Here is a 16,715-nt window from a genome sequence, read left to right on the forward strand (position 1 = left end):
CTTACTTTTAGTTTGGTTACGTGTCTGCATTAGTGCAATTTATAACCGGTATATGACACAGACTAATCAAAATAAATGTGTCCCACAAAAATTACGACATCCACACGAAAGATACCCAACCTAGTACGCACTTTTTCACACGCAAAACAAATTTTTATCTTAGATCGAAACAGTGGAATTTACAAGCGAGAATAAAAAAACACACAGACATATAAAACACACAAATATAAAAAAACACAACAAGACAAACAACGCAACGCCGATCAACAACGCCGTGAATCTTTTGAAAGTCTGCTCAGAAACAACACAGAAGTTGTTTGAGCGCTGTAGGAAAAAAATTAAGATTATAACACGCTCGCAATCTAACGTTTCAGAGATTCCAGAGTCTAGCGGAATCACAGAACAGGGTCGCCATGTGTAATATTGTTACATTAATTTTGGTAATTAAAATAAATTCGATCGAAAAGCAATTGACAAAAGAAAAACCTTGAACTGGTTACTAACGTCTTACTATTAACCTGATGGGTCAAACAGTTATATAAGCACGTGGTAGTGGTCTCGCAAAGTACACCCCACGTGAGCTGAACATAAAGAAAAGTTGCTATATTGAAAATATAGTCAAGACGAGACGTTATAATCACACAAACATTCGCATTTAAGATTGATGAACTTAGAGTTCCTGATCAACACGTGGTTCCACTTTACTCACAAAGTAGTAACAAAGCAACTACCGCAAAATAATCTGAATTTAACACGAGAATTACACTCCGCTGCAGTTTAAGATAGCATTACATATTTTAGAGCTAAACCTGAAATCAAGGTGATTAAATTTTCAGTTAGGCTGAACTTAAGAAATCCATTGTCCTACGGACTTAACAGACACGCGCTTAGCCGGAGATCTTACCACTTCAGACGCTCGCCACTGCCACACTGCAACTGCCCTACTGCCGAGCGTACTTCCTGAGGGTGGCTCACAAAGACCAACGGAAGTGGCCAGAGGGGCAGCTTCCTATACCAACATGACAACGGACGGACAGGACCATACTAAGGATAGAAACCTCTTTGCTTTTAGGAAGCGTAGCTACCTGTTCCGACGTTGGTCCTACTGTTCTCTAGCAGACAGCCTTGTCTGCTACCCTCAAGCATGCAACTAGAAATACATATGCTCATTCATCCTCTCACACAAAAGGGAAGGGGGATGACAGTATCTTATCATATACAGTATATAAAAGAAAGCGGATGTAGGTTCCGTATGAGACTGTGTGACATGAATTACATATAAGAATTACATATAAACTGTGCTTTAAAGTGTAGTAGTGTGACAGATCGTTCTTGTTTATGTGTAAAAGTAACACGTTCCACTGCTCAGTCTCCTCCCAGATAGCCAGAAACGCCACAGTACATTTAGAAGAGGAATTTATTCCATAAATGGCAACAGATTTAAGAAATTAAACATGAAAGGAATCCAACAGAGACCTTTCAACCTTCACAAAGAACTTGACAACATGAGTCCACTTACCAACAGTATGTTGCACCCCCACTTGCCTGACGTGGGTGCATGACATGATTTGGTTGCGAAGGGTGTCATAAAGCCGTTGTATCCTTTCATGAGGGCAACGTACCGACAACTGTTGTAAATGGTCCCTGATATCGTGGATGCTGGCAATGGCACCGAGTGACGTCCGACATAGTCCCACACATGATCTGTAGGGGACAGATGAGGGGATCTTGCTGGCTAGGTGAATAAATATCACGCAGGTATATATATCCAGAGATTAAAGTAAGTGCGGTTGAGATGTTCCCTACGGCGTCTGGTAAAATGTGAAGCGGCTCCGTCATACTCGAAGTACATTGCTGTCTGCGTGGCTGAAGGAATGTACTAAAGGTGTCCAAGAAACGAATTTTCCAAAAATTTAAAGTAATTGCATCATTCAGCGATTTGACCTACCAACATGTCACCAATGAAGCCGCACCAAATATTGATCGGAAAAACAATTTGAAAATTGGTTTCCACTGTAGCGTGTAGAATTTCCTGCGACCATTGATTATTATTAAATATATTGTTGACTTTATTACTTGTAACCATGGCTTCATCAGTGAGTAGCAGTATTAATGGGAGCAAATGACGATCGGCATTTAACCAGTGACAGAATTCAAGTCGTGTGGCATTATCGCCGTTTGAAGATTGTGGTCACGGGTACAATTCTTCCGCAAGTAATGTTCGCAATACACGTTTTGAGACACTGATATGTGCAGAAAGTCGCCGTGTGCTGGTAGTAGGACAACGCAGCACCATGTCAGCAATGTGTTGTGTTCCTGCACAGTTCAGAAGAAAAACGGGAACTTGGAAGGATACCTATTCATTGCAGTGTGCTGAAAATTCTGGTAAGCGCTCTACGATCAGGAATTTAACATATCGAAAAGCACCGACGTTATTCTTAGACGGCAGCAGGAGCACTATCATCACAGGAGCCGTAAACATACACTATGTCTGCATATTCTTCATTAGTGTAAAAGTGTGGCGTTTTAGCCAGCGCGTGTACAAAGACAGTTAACCGACGTTTCTCATTCATACACTCTCATTCCCTCGCACTACTTCACTCACAACAAACCATGGGGAACTGCGCGTTGAAGATGTTGAAAACAACGAGTTAGACTGGGATTGAATAAAACGTTAAAGAAGTTGGATGGGTAAGACATATACGTGCTTGCCACTAGCTCAAAAACAAACGTACGTTAAATGTGTTCTGTCTCTGAAATCTTTAAGAATAGGACACATGTCCAGATTAGGTGGATATGTGCTTCGAATGATCGTCCCTGTCATGTCCCTGAATACTGACCATTCCTCTTGGGACGTCCGGTATACCGTGTCACAATGTAACTATGTTCAGAACACTGTCATATACGACAACTAGCTTGGAAAAAGAGCGCTGCAAATAGTCAGCACACTGAAGCTTCTTCTGGCAGATTAGTGCCTGAGTGATGTACCGGGACTCGAACCTGGGACACACACTGCGTTGCAGAGTGGAAAATTCATTCTGGAATCAGTAAACTGTCTGCATTTGATGTTGGGAAATTCACGGCTTCGAAAACGCAATAGTATAACTGTTTCAATTGCAAAAAAACGAGAATTATCGTCTTGTATTATCGTCCGCTAGGTCATTAATGGTTCCGAGCCTCTTCCTACCGACAGGATGTACGCTTAATAAACACCAACAGCCGTCTTGAAAATGCCGTTTCCCACACCCGCACACAGAAACGCACTTGCGAACAAACTGATAAGTTCGGAATGGACAGCTTTATATCGCCGAGGACCACAGACCGCCGACCTAGGAAATACGCTCCGTAATACCACCTCCATCCCAGAGAGGCTGGACTCCATCACCCATGGCGGCTTAAAGCTGACTCCCCGTTCACCACCTCTAAAAACAGCTGCACGAATTTTCTGTAACACTCAGGCTTTTCGGCCAGTCAGGCATAAGAGTATATTTAAAACATATCAATTGGCCATTACTAGTGGGGTCTGGTAGCAGTAGGATCTGAAAACACCGGACATCTTCGAGAAATCACTCATCCTTAGAAACCGCCTAGTCGGTCACATGATCACCCACTTAGGAGAATTACTGTGAAAACAATCTTCAAAAATCTTCAAATGTGTGTGGATTCCTAAGGGACGAATCTATTGAGGTCATCGGGCCCTAGACTTACACACTACTTAAACTAACTTATGCTGAGAATAGCAAGCATACCCATGGCCGAGGGAGGACTCGAACCTCCGGCAGGAGGGGCCGCACAATCCGTGACAGGGTGCGTCAAACCGCACGGCCACTCCGCGCGGTGAAAACAATCTTATCAAGTATAAAGTTTTCAACGCAATGTAACAGTTGTTAAGTAATGTTACATACATACACACGTAAGTTATAATGCTTATTGATATTATAAGGGTTTCTTTAAAAACATGTGAAATTTTTCCAAGAAGGTCAGTAAAAATGTCCCTGTTTTGAGAAATCTATCAGAACCAAATCAATGTGTTTTATACACAATTTGATAAACCACAATTACAAATATAGGAGGAACACAATTTTGATGTTTTCTGTTGCTGGATTTTTACGGCTCTGCAAATATCTGTGAAAAATGCTCCAAGTTTTATGTCTTTCCTCTCACATAAATTTCTTAATATTGAATTAAATTAAAATTCTTTCCATAGAATCATAGAATGTTTCACTACAGTAGTGACTAGTTGTGTACAAAATTTAAGTACTCTAACATCAGTGTTTATAAGGTGCATAAAATTTTCAAAATGTAAGTTACGGGAAACCTGAATCAAAGATTTGACACTGTTTGTGTGACAGCTTACCTTCCGTGGGTGAACTAATGCAAACTACATGCATATCCCTCTTTATCCGCAAGCAGTCTTTTCTTTGGTTGTATAGGCTAGTCTGATTTTCAGACTAAACATCCCAAGTGTCAGCTGCGGCAATTCTCCTGTAATCTATTTCCTTCAGTATCGACAGTGTGCATGCACCTGAATTAAATAATAGCCTGTAGATTTCGTAGTGTGCCAAGATCATTAAAGTGTAGTATTACACCTTACTGGTAGCAGACATGCTGAAGAGTAATATAGATCTACACACAACTTTCGTAAGCTTTCGCTGTGACAACTTGTAAACAATCGCCATAAACCGAAGAATACAATATCAATGGCAGTGATGCTATTCTACAACCCTCCTCATGTACTACACAAATATTGCCCGCATGGCGGTTACAAAAACTAGAAGAAAACGAAGCGGCAATAAATGACGTAAGGAAATAGAGATCAAGAAAGGGGCGCGGCCCCGTGCAAGCTTTTGTCAGTTATTATTTTTATCACACTTAAGAGTGGAATTGGAACGTAATATGTACGAGTTGAAATTGTAATACCACGTAGTAAATGAAGAACCAATAACATTTTTTGTCGCTTTCACTCACGTGCGTCCCCTCTCAAGGGAAGACTGGCGCATTATCTCCAAGGTGGAGAAGGGCGCCGCCAGCCGGACTCCACAAAACCGGCACTGGCGAACGTTGCAGCGCTTGGCACGAACACACAAACGCGGTCAGGAAATGCGTAGCAAGTGGTACACGCGCTAACAGGAAACAACGTTGTGTCTTTAAAGCGCGGTATAGCAATCGCCATCGCCACCAGTAGAAAATGACTGAAATGAGCTGCAATGGACTTCATGAAACGAAAAGGGAACACTGATGTAAATAAAGCTGATGTTTTGCAGAGCGCGACCACTGCTCTCACAATATCGACTCTGAAATTAGTAACGCAAATGCTGCACAGGCATGCATTTGCACTTCCATTAAGCGGAATGTCAATTATTTGTCGGAAACAGATTTTCGAGGCACATCATAGTGTTTTCTGCAGGTAAAATAACCTAAACGGCCGATACATGATGTGTATGCGAAATCCATTTAAATCAATTTCTGTAAATATAAAATTTCGTAACACTTCTCGGGAGGATGGACCTCGTGTTCCTGTAATCCACTGCTTCGAAACGCAGCTCAGTCTGGAAATTAATTACAAAATACACTCCACATCTGCAGGAACTCTTGCTTCCTTTTGGCATGAGGGTAGTTTTCACCACAGCTGTGGGTTACACACGAGACATCAGTCGACTTGCTGGCCGGAGTGGTCGAGCGGTTCTAGACGCTACAGTCTGGAACCGCGCGACCGCTACGGTCGCAGGTTCGAATCCTGCCTCGGGCATGGGTGTGTGTGATGCCCTTAGGTTAGTTAGGTTGAAGTAGTTCTAAGTTCTAGGGGACTGATGACCTTAGAAGTTAAGTCCAATAGTGCTCAAAGCCATTTCAACCATTATTTTACAGATAGGTGACACAGGTCATGGTATAACGATATCCACATATACAGATGGCAGTAGCGTCGCATATACAAGCTGTAAACGGTCTTTGCTTTGGCGGAGCTGTCGTTAGTACTCAAGTGACTCACTTAAAAAGGTTTCCGACGTGATTATGCGTGCACGACGGTAATTAATAGATTCTGAACGCGTAATAGTAGGTGGAGTTATACGCATGGGATATTCCATTTCGGAAATCATTAGGGAATTCAGCGTTCCGAGATCCACAGTGTCAAGTGTGTGCCGCATTACCTGTCACCACGGACGGCACAGTGGCCGACGGCATTCGCTTAACCGCCGAGAACGGCAGAATTTGCGTAAAGTTGTCAGTGCTAAGAGACAAGAAAAACTTCTTCAAATAATCACAGAAATCAATTACGGACGTACGACGAATGCATCCGTCAGGACACTGCGGCGACATTTGGCGTTAATGGACTACGTCAGCAGATGCCCCTTGTGAGTGCCTTTGCTAACAGTACGACATTACCTGGAGCGCCTTTCCTGGTCTCGTGATCATATCGGCTGCACCCTAGATTACTGGCAAACGGCGACAGTTTCAAATGAGTCTTAATTTCGGTCGATAAGAGGTGATGTTAGGATTCGAGTGTGGTGCAGATCCCAGGGAGCCATGGACACAAGTTGTCATCAAGACACTGTACAAGCTGGTGGTGACTCCATAATGGTGGGTGCTATGTTTACATGGAATGGACTGAGTCCTCTGGTACAAATGAAACGATCAGTGACTGGAAATGGGTTTAGAATGGGTTTAGAAAACAGCGTTCATGTGAAACACAACTAGCTCTTTATTCACATGAAGTGTTGAGTGCTACTGACAAGGGATTTCAGATCGATTCCGTATTTCTAGATTTCCCGAAGCCTTTTGACACTGTACCACACAAGCGGCTCGTAGTGAAATTGCCTACTTACGTCTCAGTTGTGTGACTGGATTTGTGTTTCCTGTCAGAGAGGTCAGAGTTCGTAGTAATTGACGGAAAGTCATCGAGTAAAACAGAAGTGATTTCTGGCGTTCCCCAAGGTAATGTTATAGGCCCTTCGCTGTTCCTTACCTATATAAACGATTTGGAAGACAATCTGAGCAGCCGTCTTCGGTTGTTTGCAGATGACGCTGTCGTTTATCGATTAATAAAGTCATCAGAAGATCAAAACAAATTGCAAAACCATTTACAAAAGATATCTGAATGGTGCCAAAAGTGACAGTTGACCCTAAATAACGAAAAAAGTGAGGTCATCCACATGAAAGCTAAAAGGAACTCGTTAAACTTCGGTTACACGAGAAATCAGTCTAATCTAAAAGCCGTAAGTTCAACTAAATACCTAGGTACTGCAATTACGAACAACTTAAATTGGAAGGACCACATAGAAAATGTTGTCGGAAAGGCTAACCAAAGAATGCGTTTTAATGGCAGCACACTTAGAAAATGTAACAGACCTACTAAGGAGACTGCGTACACTACGCTTGTCCGTCCTCTTTTAGAATACTGCTGCGCGGTGTGGGATCCTCTCCAGATAGGACTGACGGAGTACATCGCAAAAATTCAAAGAAAGGTAGCACGTTTTGTACTATCGCGAAATATGGAAGAGAGTGTCACAGGAATGATACAGGATTTGGGCTGAACATCATTAAAAGAAACGGGTTTTTCGTTGCGACGGAATCTTATCTCGAAATTCCAATCACCAACTTTCTCCTCCGAATGCGAAAATATTTTGTTGACACCGACCTACGTAGGGAGGAACGATCACCACGATAAATAAGGGAAATCAGAGCTCGTACGGAAAGATATAGGGTGTTCATTCTTTCCGCTCGCTTTACGAGATTGGAATAATAGAGAATTGTGAAGGTGGTTCGATGAACCCTCTTCCTTGCACTGAAATATGATTTGCAGAGTATCCATGTAGATGTAGATGAAGATATTCGGCGACTGGGGCATGGTTAGCAGCCATGTCACTGGGCCATATCGTTCGCGACTTTTTTGATGAACATTGACTGTTAGAGCGAAAGACTTGCCCACCCACATCGCCCGTCATGTAAACCATCGAAAATTTATGGGACGTAATAGAGAAGTCGGTTCTTGCAAAAATCATGAAGTGGCAAACTTTCGCAATTATGGACGGCTGTAGAGGCAGCATGGCTCAATAATTAAGCAGAGGACAACCAACGGCTTGTTGAGCCCATGCTGCTGCACTATGCCTGGCAAAAGGAATTCCGACACTATATTAGGTGTCCCATGACTTTTTTCACCTCACTGTAGGGTTGATGCACAAGCATCAGTGCGCACTGCAGTTGCATACAGTCAACATGGATCTGGGTAAGGTGAACAAGGCTTCACATGTAAAGCTATCTCATCAAAACGACAGCGATAGTGCTGCTCCTCTTCCCGAGTATGGACACATTAAAGGAATACGGGGAGGACATAATTCCGCAACGGGTTTGAGGACATGATTTGGAAGCTCAAATTAACTGGCAATTTGGGAATTGCTCTTGGGAGAGATCGACGGCCAATTACGCCACAAATTATTGAAGAAATTACTGTTGTCATGGGTGAGAAGGCTCGACCTGCGATCTTCAAGCACTGTTCTAGCAGAGTCTCAACAGCTGAACATCCCGTGTTCCAACGTTCGAGAAGTGCCACAAACAATTGTGAAATGGTATCCGTAACAACTTCTCATTACTCACAAAGTTTGCCAGGCGACGCACACATTCGAAAAGATTTTGCTCTTACGTTTCTTGCAAGGCTTTAGGTTGACGACATGTGGTCTCGGAACATTTTTTGAAGTGATGCTCGCTTTACGGTCACTGGTGCAGTAAACACTCGCATCTGTCGCACTTGATGATCGCCAGCGCCAACGAACTTTTGTGAAGTCCGTGTCACAGTGTGGTATGGCTTCAGAGATTTTATGAATGGTCCATTTTGCTTTGAGGAACTCGGACACCAAGGACCAAGGACACGCAGTGTGCACGGCACACGTTACTGTGACCTATTTCGTGAATAAGTGGTGCTTTGGACTGACCTGTATTGATGCACGATGGAGCGCCATCTCACATGTCTCATGAGGTTCCTCAGTTACTACGTAACACATTTGGAGGAAACTGATTCATTGCCTGATCGTTCCAAACTGAGTGTCCGCTAAGGTCATCAGATATTAATCCGAGCGATATTACCTGAAGGACACGGTTCATTAACAAGACACTAACACACGCTACAGATTGAAGATGAGATAGGACCCAACATCCCACATGAGACATTTCAGGCAGCAGTAGATCAAACGCACTGTTTCACTGTCTTAACTTTACTCGTCTCTCGTCGGGGCCCTCCCAGACAGTGAAAGTATGTTGACTGTCAGGCCCAGTATGAAAAGCGACGACCAAACTGTGACGAGAAAATGTCTTCGTAATCACTGGACCGCCAACTTTCGGTACAAAACGTCAATCTCGCAACAGCTCTTTCCAGTACTGCCTTTAAAAAATTCTGTCTCAGCAGTCGCCATTACCATATCAACGTCCCACACAGACATATAAGCTCATTCAGAATTAGAAAATTGCAGCGAAATGCAGGAAGATCTGAAGCGGATAACCACTTGGTGCAGGGAGTGGCAACTGATCCTTAACATAGACAAATATATTGTATTGCGAATACATAGAAAGAGGGATCCTTTATTGTATGTTTATATTATAGGGGAAAAAACACTGGTAGCAGTTACTTCTGTAAAATATCTGGGAGTATGCATTCTGAACGATTTGAAGTGGAATGATCATATAAAATTAATTGTTGGTAAGGCGGGTGCCACGTTGAGATTCATTGGGATAGTCCTTAGAAAATTTAGTCCGTCAACGAAAGAGGTGGCTTACAAAACATTCATTCGACCTATACCTGAATATTGCTCATCGGTGTGGGATCCGTACCAGGTCGGGTTGACAGAGGAGATAGAGAAGATCCAAAGAAGAGCGGCGCGTTTCGTCACAGGGTTATTTACTAAGCGTGATACCGTTACGGAGATGTTTAGCAAACTCAAGTGGCAGACTCTGCAAGAGAGGCGCTCTGCATCGCGGTGTAGCTTGCTGTCCAGATTTCGAGAGGGTGCGTTTCTGGATGAGGTATCGAATATATTGCTTCCCCGTACTTATACCTCCCGAGGAGATCACGAATGTAAAATTAGAGAGATTAGAGCGCGCACGGAGGCTTTCAGACAGTCGTTCTTCCCGCAAACCACATGCGACTGGAACAGGAAAGGGAGGTAATGTCAGTGGCACGTAAAGTGCCCTCCGCCACACACCGTTGGGTGGCTTGCGGAGTATAATGTAGATGTAGCTGTACAGGCTGAGTGGGTCGTTCAAGACAGCTCAGTCCTTCGAAGGTCATTGGCAAGAAAAACAGAACAATTTGAACGACTAAAGATAGGACGTTCATACTCACAGGACATGCACATTAGTATGTGCTGCAGAAATGATTACCATTCGAGACATTCAAGGACAACGTCGATATCGCGATGCAACACCGCCTACCGATAAAATATGGCAGCGGCTCTCGTTGTCGCTAAAAACCGAAAGTAATGGATCGGTGTGACTTGAGAAGTCGCGCAGGATGCCTCGCAGACGTACACGGGAACCGTACCGTCAAATCAGTCACTATGAAAGAATTAGTATACTGAAAGTGAAGAAGAATTACGTGATATGCTGAATGGAATGAACATCTAATGAGTATAGAATATGGTTTGAGAGTAATTCGAAGAAAGACTAAAGCAATGAGAAGTGGTAGAAATGATTAACATCAGGATTGATGGTCACAAAGTAGAAGTTAAGGAATTCTGCTTCCGAGGCAGTAAAATAACCAATAAGGAGGTGCAAAGGACGACATTAAAGCAATCTAGCAAGGACAAAGTGGGAATTCCTGGCACAGAGAAGTCTGCTAGTATCAGACATTGGTCTTAATTTGAGGAAGAAATTACTGAGAATGTGCGTCTTTAATTGTCGAACGCTTTTTCCAGGTCGACAAATCCTATGAACGTGTCTTGATTTTTCTTTAGTCTTGCTTCCATTAACAAACACAATGTGAGACTTGCCTGTCTGGTACCTTTACCTTTCCTGAAGTCAAACCGATCGTCATCCAACGCTTCCTCAATTTACTTTTCCAATCTTCTGTACATTATTCTTGTCAGAGCTTGGATGAATGAGCTGTTAAGCTGATTGTGTGATGATTCTCACTCTTGTCAGCTATTGCCGTTTTCGGAATTGTGTGGATGATATTTGACCGAAAGTCAAGTGGTATGTGACCAGACTCAAACATTCTACACACCAACGTGTACAACCTGCATAGTACATCTGTTGCTTCTTCCCCTCTTCAGATTGAATGTGATCCATCTCTTCTGCCTTATTTGATCTTAAGTCCTCCAATACTCTTAAATTCTGATTCTAATACTGGATTCCCTATCTCTTCTAAATCGACTCCTGTTTCTTCTTCCGTCACTTCAGAGAAATCTCTCCCCTCATAGAAGCCTTTAATGTACCGTTTCCATCTATCCGCTCTCTCTTCTGCATTTGACCGTGGAGCACCTGTTGCACTCTTAATGTTACCAACCTTGCTTTTAATGTTACTGAAGGCTGTTTATACTTTCCTGTATGCTGAGTCGGTCCTTCGAACAATCATTTCCTTTTCGATTTCTTCACATTTTTCATGCAACCATTTCGTCTTAGCTTCATCTGCACTTCCTATTCCATTCCTCAGCGACTTGTATATCTGTATTCCTGAATTTCTCTGAACATTTTTGTATTTCCTTCGTTCATTGGTCAGCTGTAGTATTTGTTCCGTTACCCATGGTTTCTTCGCCGCTACCTTCTTTGTACGTTTGTTTTCTTTCAATCTACTCTGATTGCCCTTTTTAGAGAAGTTAATTCCTACTGCCAACTGAGCTATTCCTCATTGCTTTATCTGTAGCCTTAGAGAACTTCCAGGGTGTCTCGTCATCCCTTAGTACTTCTGTATCCCACTTCTTTGCGCACTGATTCTTCCTGACTGATCACTTGATCTTCATCCTACTCTTCATCACTACTACATTGTGGTTCTGAATCTGTATCTGCTCCCGGGTACGGCTTATAATCCAGTATCTGATTTCTGAATCTCTGTCTAACTAGGACTAGTTTAACTGAAATCTTCCCGTATCGCCGGGTATACCGGGTATTCCAGGTATACCTCCTGGTCTTGTTATTCGTGAACAGAAATGGAAATGGGAATGAGCGTGTGGCTTCAATGGCCGGGAGTTCCCAGGCGGGGAGTTCAGCCGCCAAGTGTAAGTCTTATTGATTGCGACGCCAATGCGCGTAGACAATGGGGACGAAAAGATGACGAGGACAGCACGAAACCCATTCACTGAGGGGAGAAAACTACCTCCTCAGCCGGGAATCGTACCCAGGCCCCCTTGCGTGGCACTCCAACGCGCTGACCATTCAGCTACTGGGGCGGACTCGTGAGTAGAGTATTAGCTATTACTAGCTGAAATTTAGTACAGAACTCAATTATTCTCCTCTCTCATTCCATGTCCCAAGCCTATATTCTCCTGTATCTTTTTCTTCTACTCCTTTCCCTAGGCTGCATTCTAGTTCCCCATACCTTGGGTTTTCGTCCCGCTTTATGTATTTTATTACCCTTCCATATGCTCATATACTTCCTCTCTCTTCAGTTTTACCTTGCTACGTCAACATGTGTACCTGAACTATCGTTGTCGGTGTTGGTTTGCTGTCGATTCTGACGAGAGAACCGTATCACTGAACTGTTCACTGTTAACACCCTCTCTGCCCTGCCTTTCTACTCATAATGTATCCAGCTCCCATTATACTATTTTCTGCTGCCGTTCATATTACCCTATACTCACCTGACCAGAAATCCTTCTTTCCATTTCACTTGACTGACCCATACTGTATCTAGACTGAGCCTTTCCATTTCCGTTTTCAGTTTTATCAGTTTCCTACCACATTCCACATTGACATTCCACGCCCCGACTCATAGAACGTTATTCGTTCATTGATTATGCAGTCTTTTTTGTCATGGTTACCTCCCCCTCGGCAGTCCCCTCCCTGAGATTCGGATGTGGGAGTATCCCAAAATCTTTTGCCAATGGAGAGATCATCACGATCCTTTTTCAGTTACAGGCCACATGTACAGTGGATATACGTAATGTGTCCTTAAAACAGTTGTTTCCACTGCCTTCTGCGTCCTCATGCCGTTGATCATTGCAGATTCTTCCACCTTTAGGGGCAATTTCCCATTCCAAGGACAAGAGAGTGCCCTGAACCTCTGTCCATTCCACCGCCATGCCGTTGGCAGAATGAGTGTGACTTCTTATGCCAGTAGTTTTAGTCTGCCAATGCTTATTATAATCAAATTTTAAGCGGTCGTAGGTTTCGAACCCGAGGCCGTGGACGTTTTTATTACTAATCAATGACACTACCATTATACCACAGGGTTAGAAACGACTTCGGTATTTTACTTAGTACGACACATTGCGAACTATAGCGAAGTCACCCCCATTAGGAACAGTGTTGCTTTCATTCCAGTGTGTTGTGAACATAGTTCCTCGTAGTCAGCGATTACACAACTTTCCCACTAGAACGCGCCCCGCTAAGCACAATAGCGCAGGTTCAGCGCTCGTCAGTCTCCACACTACGAGATGGCGCTGCCATAGAGACGGACCAAATCCGCCGGTCTACGTATTAATATATAACGCAGCCAATGAGATTGCTGCTAACGTAGAATCTTTTCTCCTCGCAGATCACACTCCAACAGTGCGACATGAACGCGTGAGGTATTATAACGAGTGTACAGACCTCCGATTAGTCAGTCTGCATTTGTCTGCACCAGTCTGCATTAGTCTGTACCAGTCTGTACGAGTTCTACCTTTGTCTGTACCAGTCTATAGTCAAGTTTCAGTCTGCACGTAATAAGATTACCATATTCCTGTACATAGCCATGAAGATAAATGTATAGACACTTTTGTCAAGTATCAGAGATATATGTGAGAATAAGATTAACGTATCAAGACCAAAGGAACTTCAGATTGTCAATTGTAAATAGCATCCAGAACCAAGTTAAGTAATTTTTATGCTTGTTATTATTTTAATAAATGTGTGTGAAAATTAATCAAGTTGGTCACCGTCAATCTGCTACTCTAAGCGTGCAAGTGGCATTTCTATCGTCTGACCTAACGGCAGAAGATAAACACGCCACAATAAGACCACGAGACATATTGCTGATACACGCCTACTTTGTAAGAGCGACAAGTCAAATAATTTGATGGTGTGTGTACTGAAGGTCTTACAGTACGCACACCACACAGAGTCATAAAACTGTCAAAATGTGACAACGTCACTGTTGGCAGAGTGGCTAGTGACGGCCTTAGATGGTGAACTAGCATTGTTGGGTGTGCAGATATTCATGCAAGAGATGAAGCAGAGGTGTTCGGACGAGGGACTGGAAGCGGTGTCTGTGCCAGCGACGCCATCAGACAGAGAGCGGCGCTGGGCCGGCAACTGGTCCAGCAGCGCGGGGACGGACGACTCGCTGGGAGGCGGCGGGGGCGGCGGCGGCGGCAGAGGCGGAGGCGTAGGCGGTGGCGGCGCTCACCACGGCTTCGACGGCACCTTCCATCAGGACAAGGTGCGTGCTCAAGCCAAAGGCAGTGCTGGCGACAGCTTCTTCATGGCTCTCTTCATTTTTTGTTCCCAACACATTTCATTTGTTGTTGTTTTTGTCGTTAAACCTAACGTTCGTTTGACGCGTCTCTCCAACATTTAAAAATCAGATTTCTCGCTGAGAAAAAGTAGAATCACCTCTCTCACTTGCTGCACACTGCGTCTGAATGTATCTCATGCGATAGTAAAATATTGTGTACTAGAAAGAAACTTTGTCTTCTGACTTACGGCAGGTCTTGTCATGGGGGAAGCCTCGTCAGAGAGGTCCATCGCATGAGTGTCTATGGAAGTGATTCCAATGGTGATTTCCCGTGCCTTCAACTGATGATGAAGGAATGATAATGAGGACAATACAACACCCGGTCCCTGAACGGAGAAAAATCTCCAATGCAGCCGGAAATCGAACCCGCGCCCCTTGGCGTGACAAACCGCCGCGCTGACTACTCCGCTATCGGGGCGGACTTGTATACTAGCACCCCATTAAACTTATCTCTAAGTAACATGTATTAAAAGTAACGTAATTCGTTCAGATGTGTAGAAATTGTTAATTACACGTCGAGTGAAGCTATTACAGTTAATGGCTCACTAGAAAATAGCTTTTCTGCATAATTTTTAGTTGCTCGAAGTTACAAAAACTTCTGGCCTGAAACTCCATGTCTGAGTAAGGAATAATCCTCCAAGCCATTACGTATAGCGTGTTGCTGTGATGATATAGACAGTTTAAAAGTAAATTATGTACCATTTCGGTTCAAAGTAGATTCCAGAAATTCCAGCACGATGTTTATTAAATAACAACCCCGCTCCAAATTTTATGTTTCTAATTATAATAGTTCAAGTGTGAAATTCTACAGCAGTACCAACCGCAAAAAATCAAAAAATGGCTCTGAGCACTATGGGACTTAACATCTGAGGTCATCAGTCCCCTAGAACTTAAAACTACGTAAACCTAACTAACTTACGGACATCACACACATCCATGCCCGAGGCAGGATTCGAACCTGCGATCGTAGCGGTCGAGCGGTTCCTAACTGAAGCACCTAGAACCACTTGGCCACACCGGCCGGCCGCAAAAAAATTAACTTGTATATTTCTAGACGTAGAGTATTCTCGTTAACTTCATCGTAACAAAGAATCTGCGCTCTGTTACGGAAAAATTTGGCATCAATTTGTACGAAGCTCGGGACTTTCTTTGATCTCTTATGAAGTGCTCGCTGCGAGAAAACTGAGCGTTTCCTCAAGCGCCCGCGCCCGCGAATGATATTCAAATTGTTGTGAAGACTTTAGTACAGATTGGTCGTCCACAATCGTCCTTAAAGTGCACAGATCGTGTTAAGTACTTCGGGATCACTCTAGACAACAAGCTACTCTTCAAACCACACATCAGGGAGGAGCGGGTGAAATTGCTAAACTCTTGCACCAACTCTATCCACTGCTCGCTAGCGCGAAGTACACATGAGAACCAAGCTATGACTGTTCGTTCCAATGAGTAGTGAGTCATCTCATATTATGGGCGCAACTGGTAACGCTCTTGTACTACCTTTACGCTGGAATTCCTGACGATGGAAATAATACCGAAAGGCGTCATTTGTGATCAGTAAAATACTTCACCCGCCTTTTGAGCGATGTAGCAAACTACAGATATCAGCAAAATTTCATAAACGAACAGTTTTAAGCGCCCACCAGAAAATTTCTCGACAAGGACGAGAAACTTCGCCCCGCTTCAAAGCAACTCGAATATGCTGGCTCCGTGGCACCAAAACGGTGTGACACGGTGAACGTACCTCCCTCTATAGAGGAGGAAACTCAGTAAACAAAATTGATCAAATGTGTGTGAAATCTTATGGGACTTAACTGCTAAGGTCATCAGTCCCTAAGCTTACACACTACTTAATCTAAATTATTCTACGGACAAATACACACACCCATGCCCGAGGGAGGACTCGAACCTCCGCCGGGACCAACCGCACAGACTCAGTAAACGACAGTAAAATATAGACATAGTAACCACAATCACAACAGGGTCGAACGATACCTGAGCCCAAGATCCTACTTAAGAGCAAATAAAGATTACCGTGAATCATTTACCTATACACACCCCAGATGTCCAGCCAAACGGA

The 16,715-nt window shown here is 43.5% G+C and overlaps 1 protein-coding gene across 1 annotated transcript in view; it reads left to right on the forward strand.

The window, feature by feature from the left end:
• LOC126188718 (lutropin-choriogonadotropic hormone receptor-like) overlaps positions 1–16,715 on the forward strand; it is a 379,983-nt gene that overhangs the window by 290,171 nt on the left and 73,097 nt on the right. Inside the window, exon 10 of the mRNA XM_049930326.1 lies at positions 14,336–14,495. Within this exon, the coding sequence (XP_049786283.1) occupies positions 14,336–14,495 (160 nt within the window). The remainder of the gene's footprint in view (positions 1–14,335; positions 14,496–16,715) is intronic.

Source organism: Schistocerca cancellata, chromosome 5 (assembly GCF_023864275.1).
Source record: "Schistocerca cancellata isolate TAMUIC-IGC-003103 chromosome 5, iqSchCanc2.1, whole genome shotgun sequence".
NCBI lineage: Eukaryota > Metazoa > Arthropoda > Insecta > Orthoptera > Acrididae > Schistocerca > Schistocerca cancellata.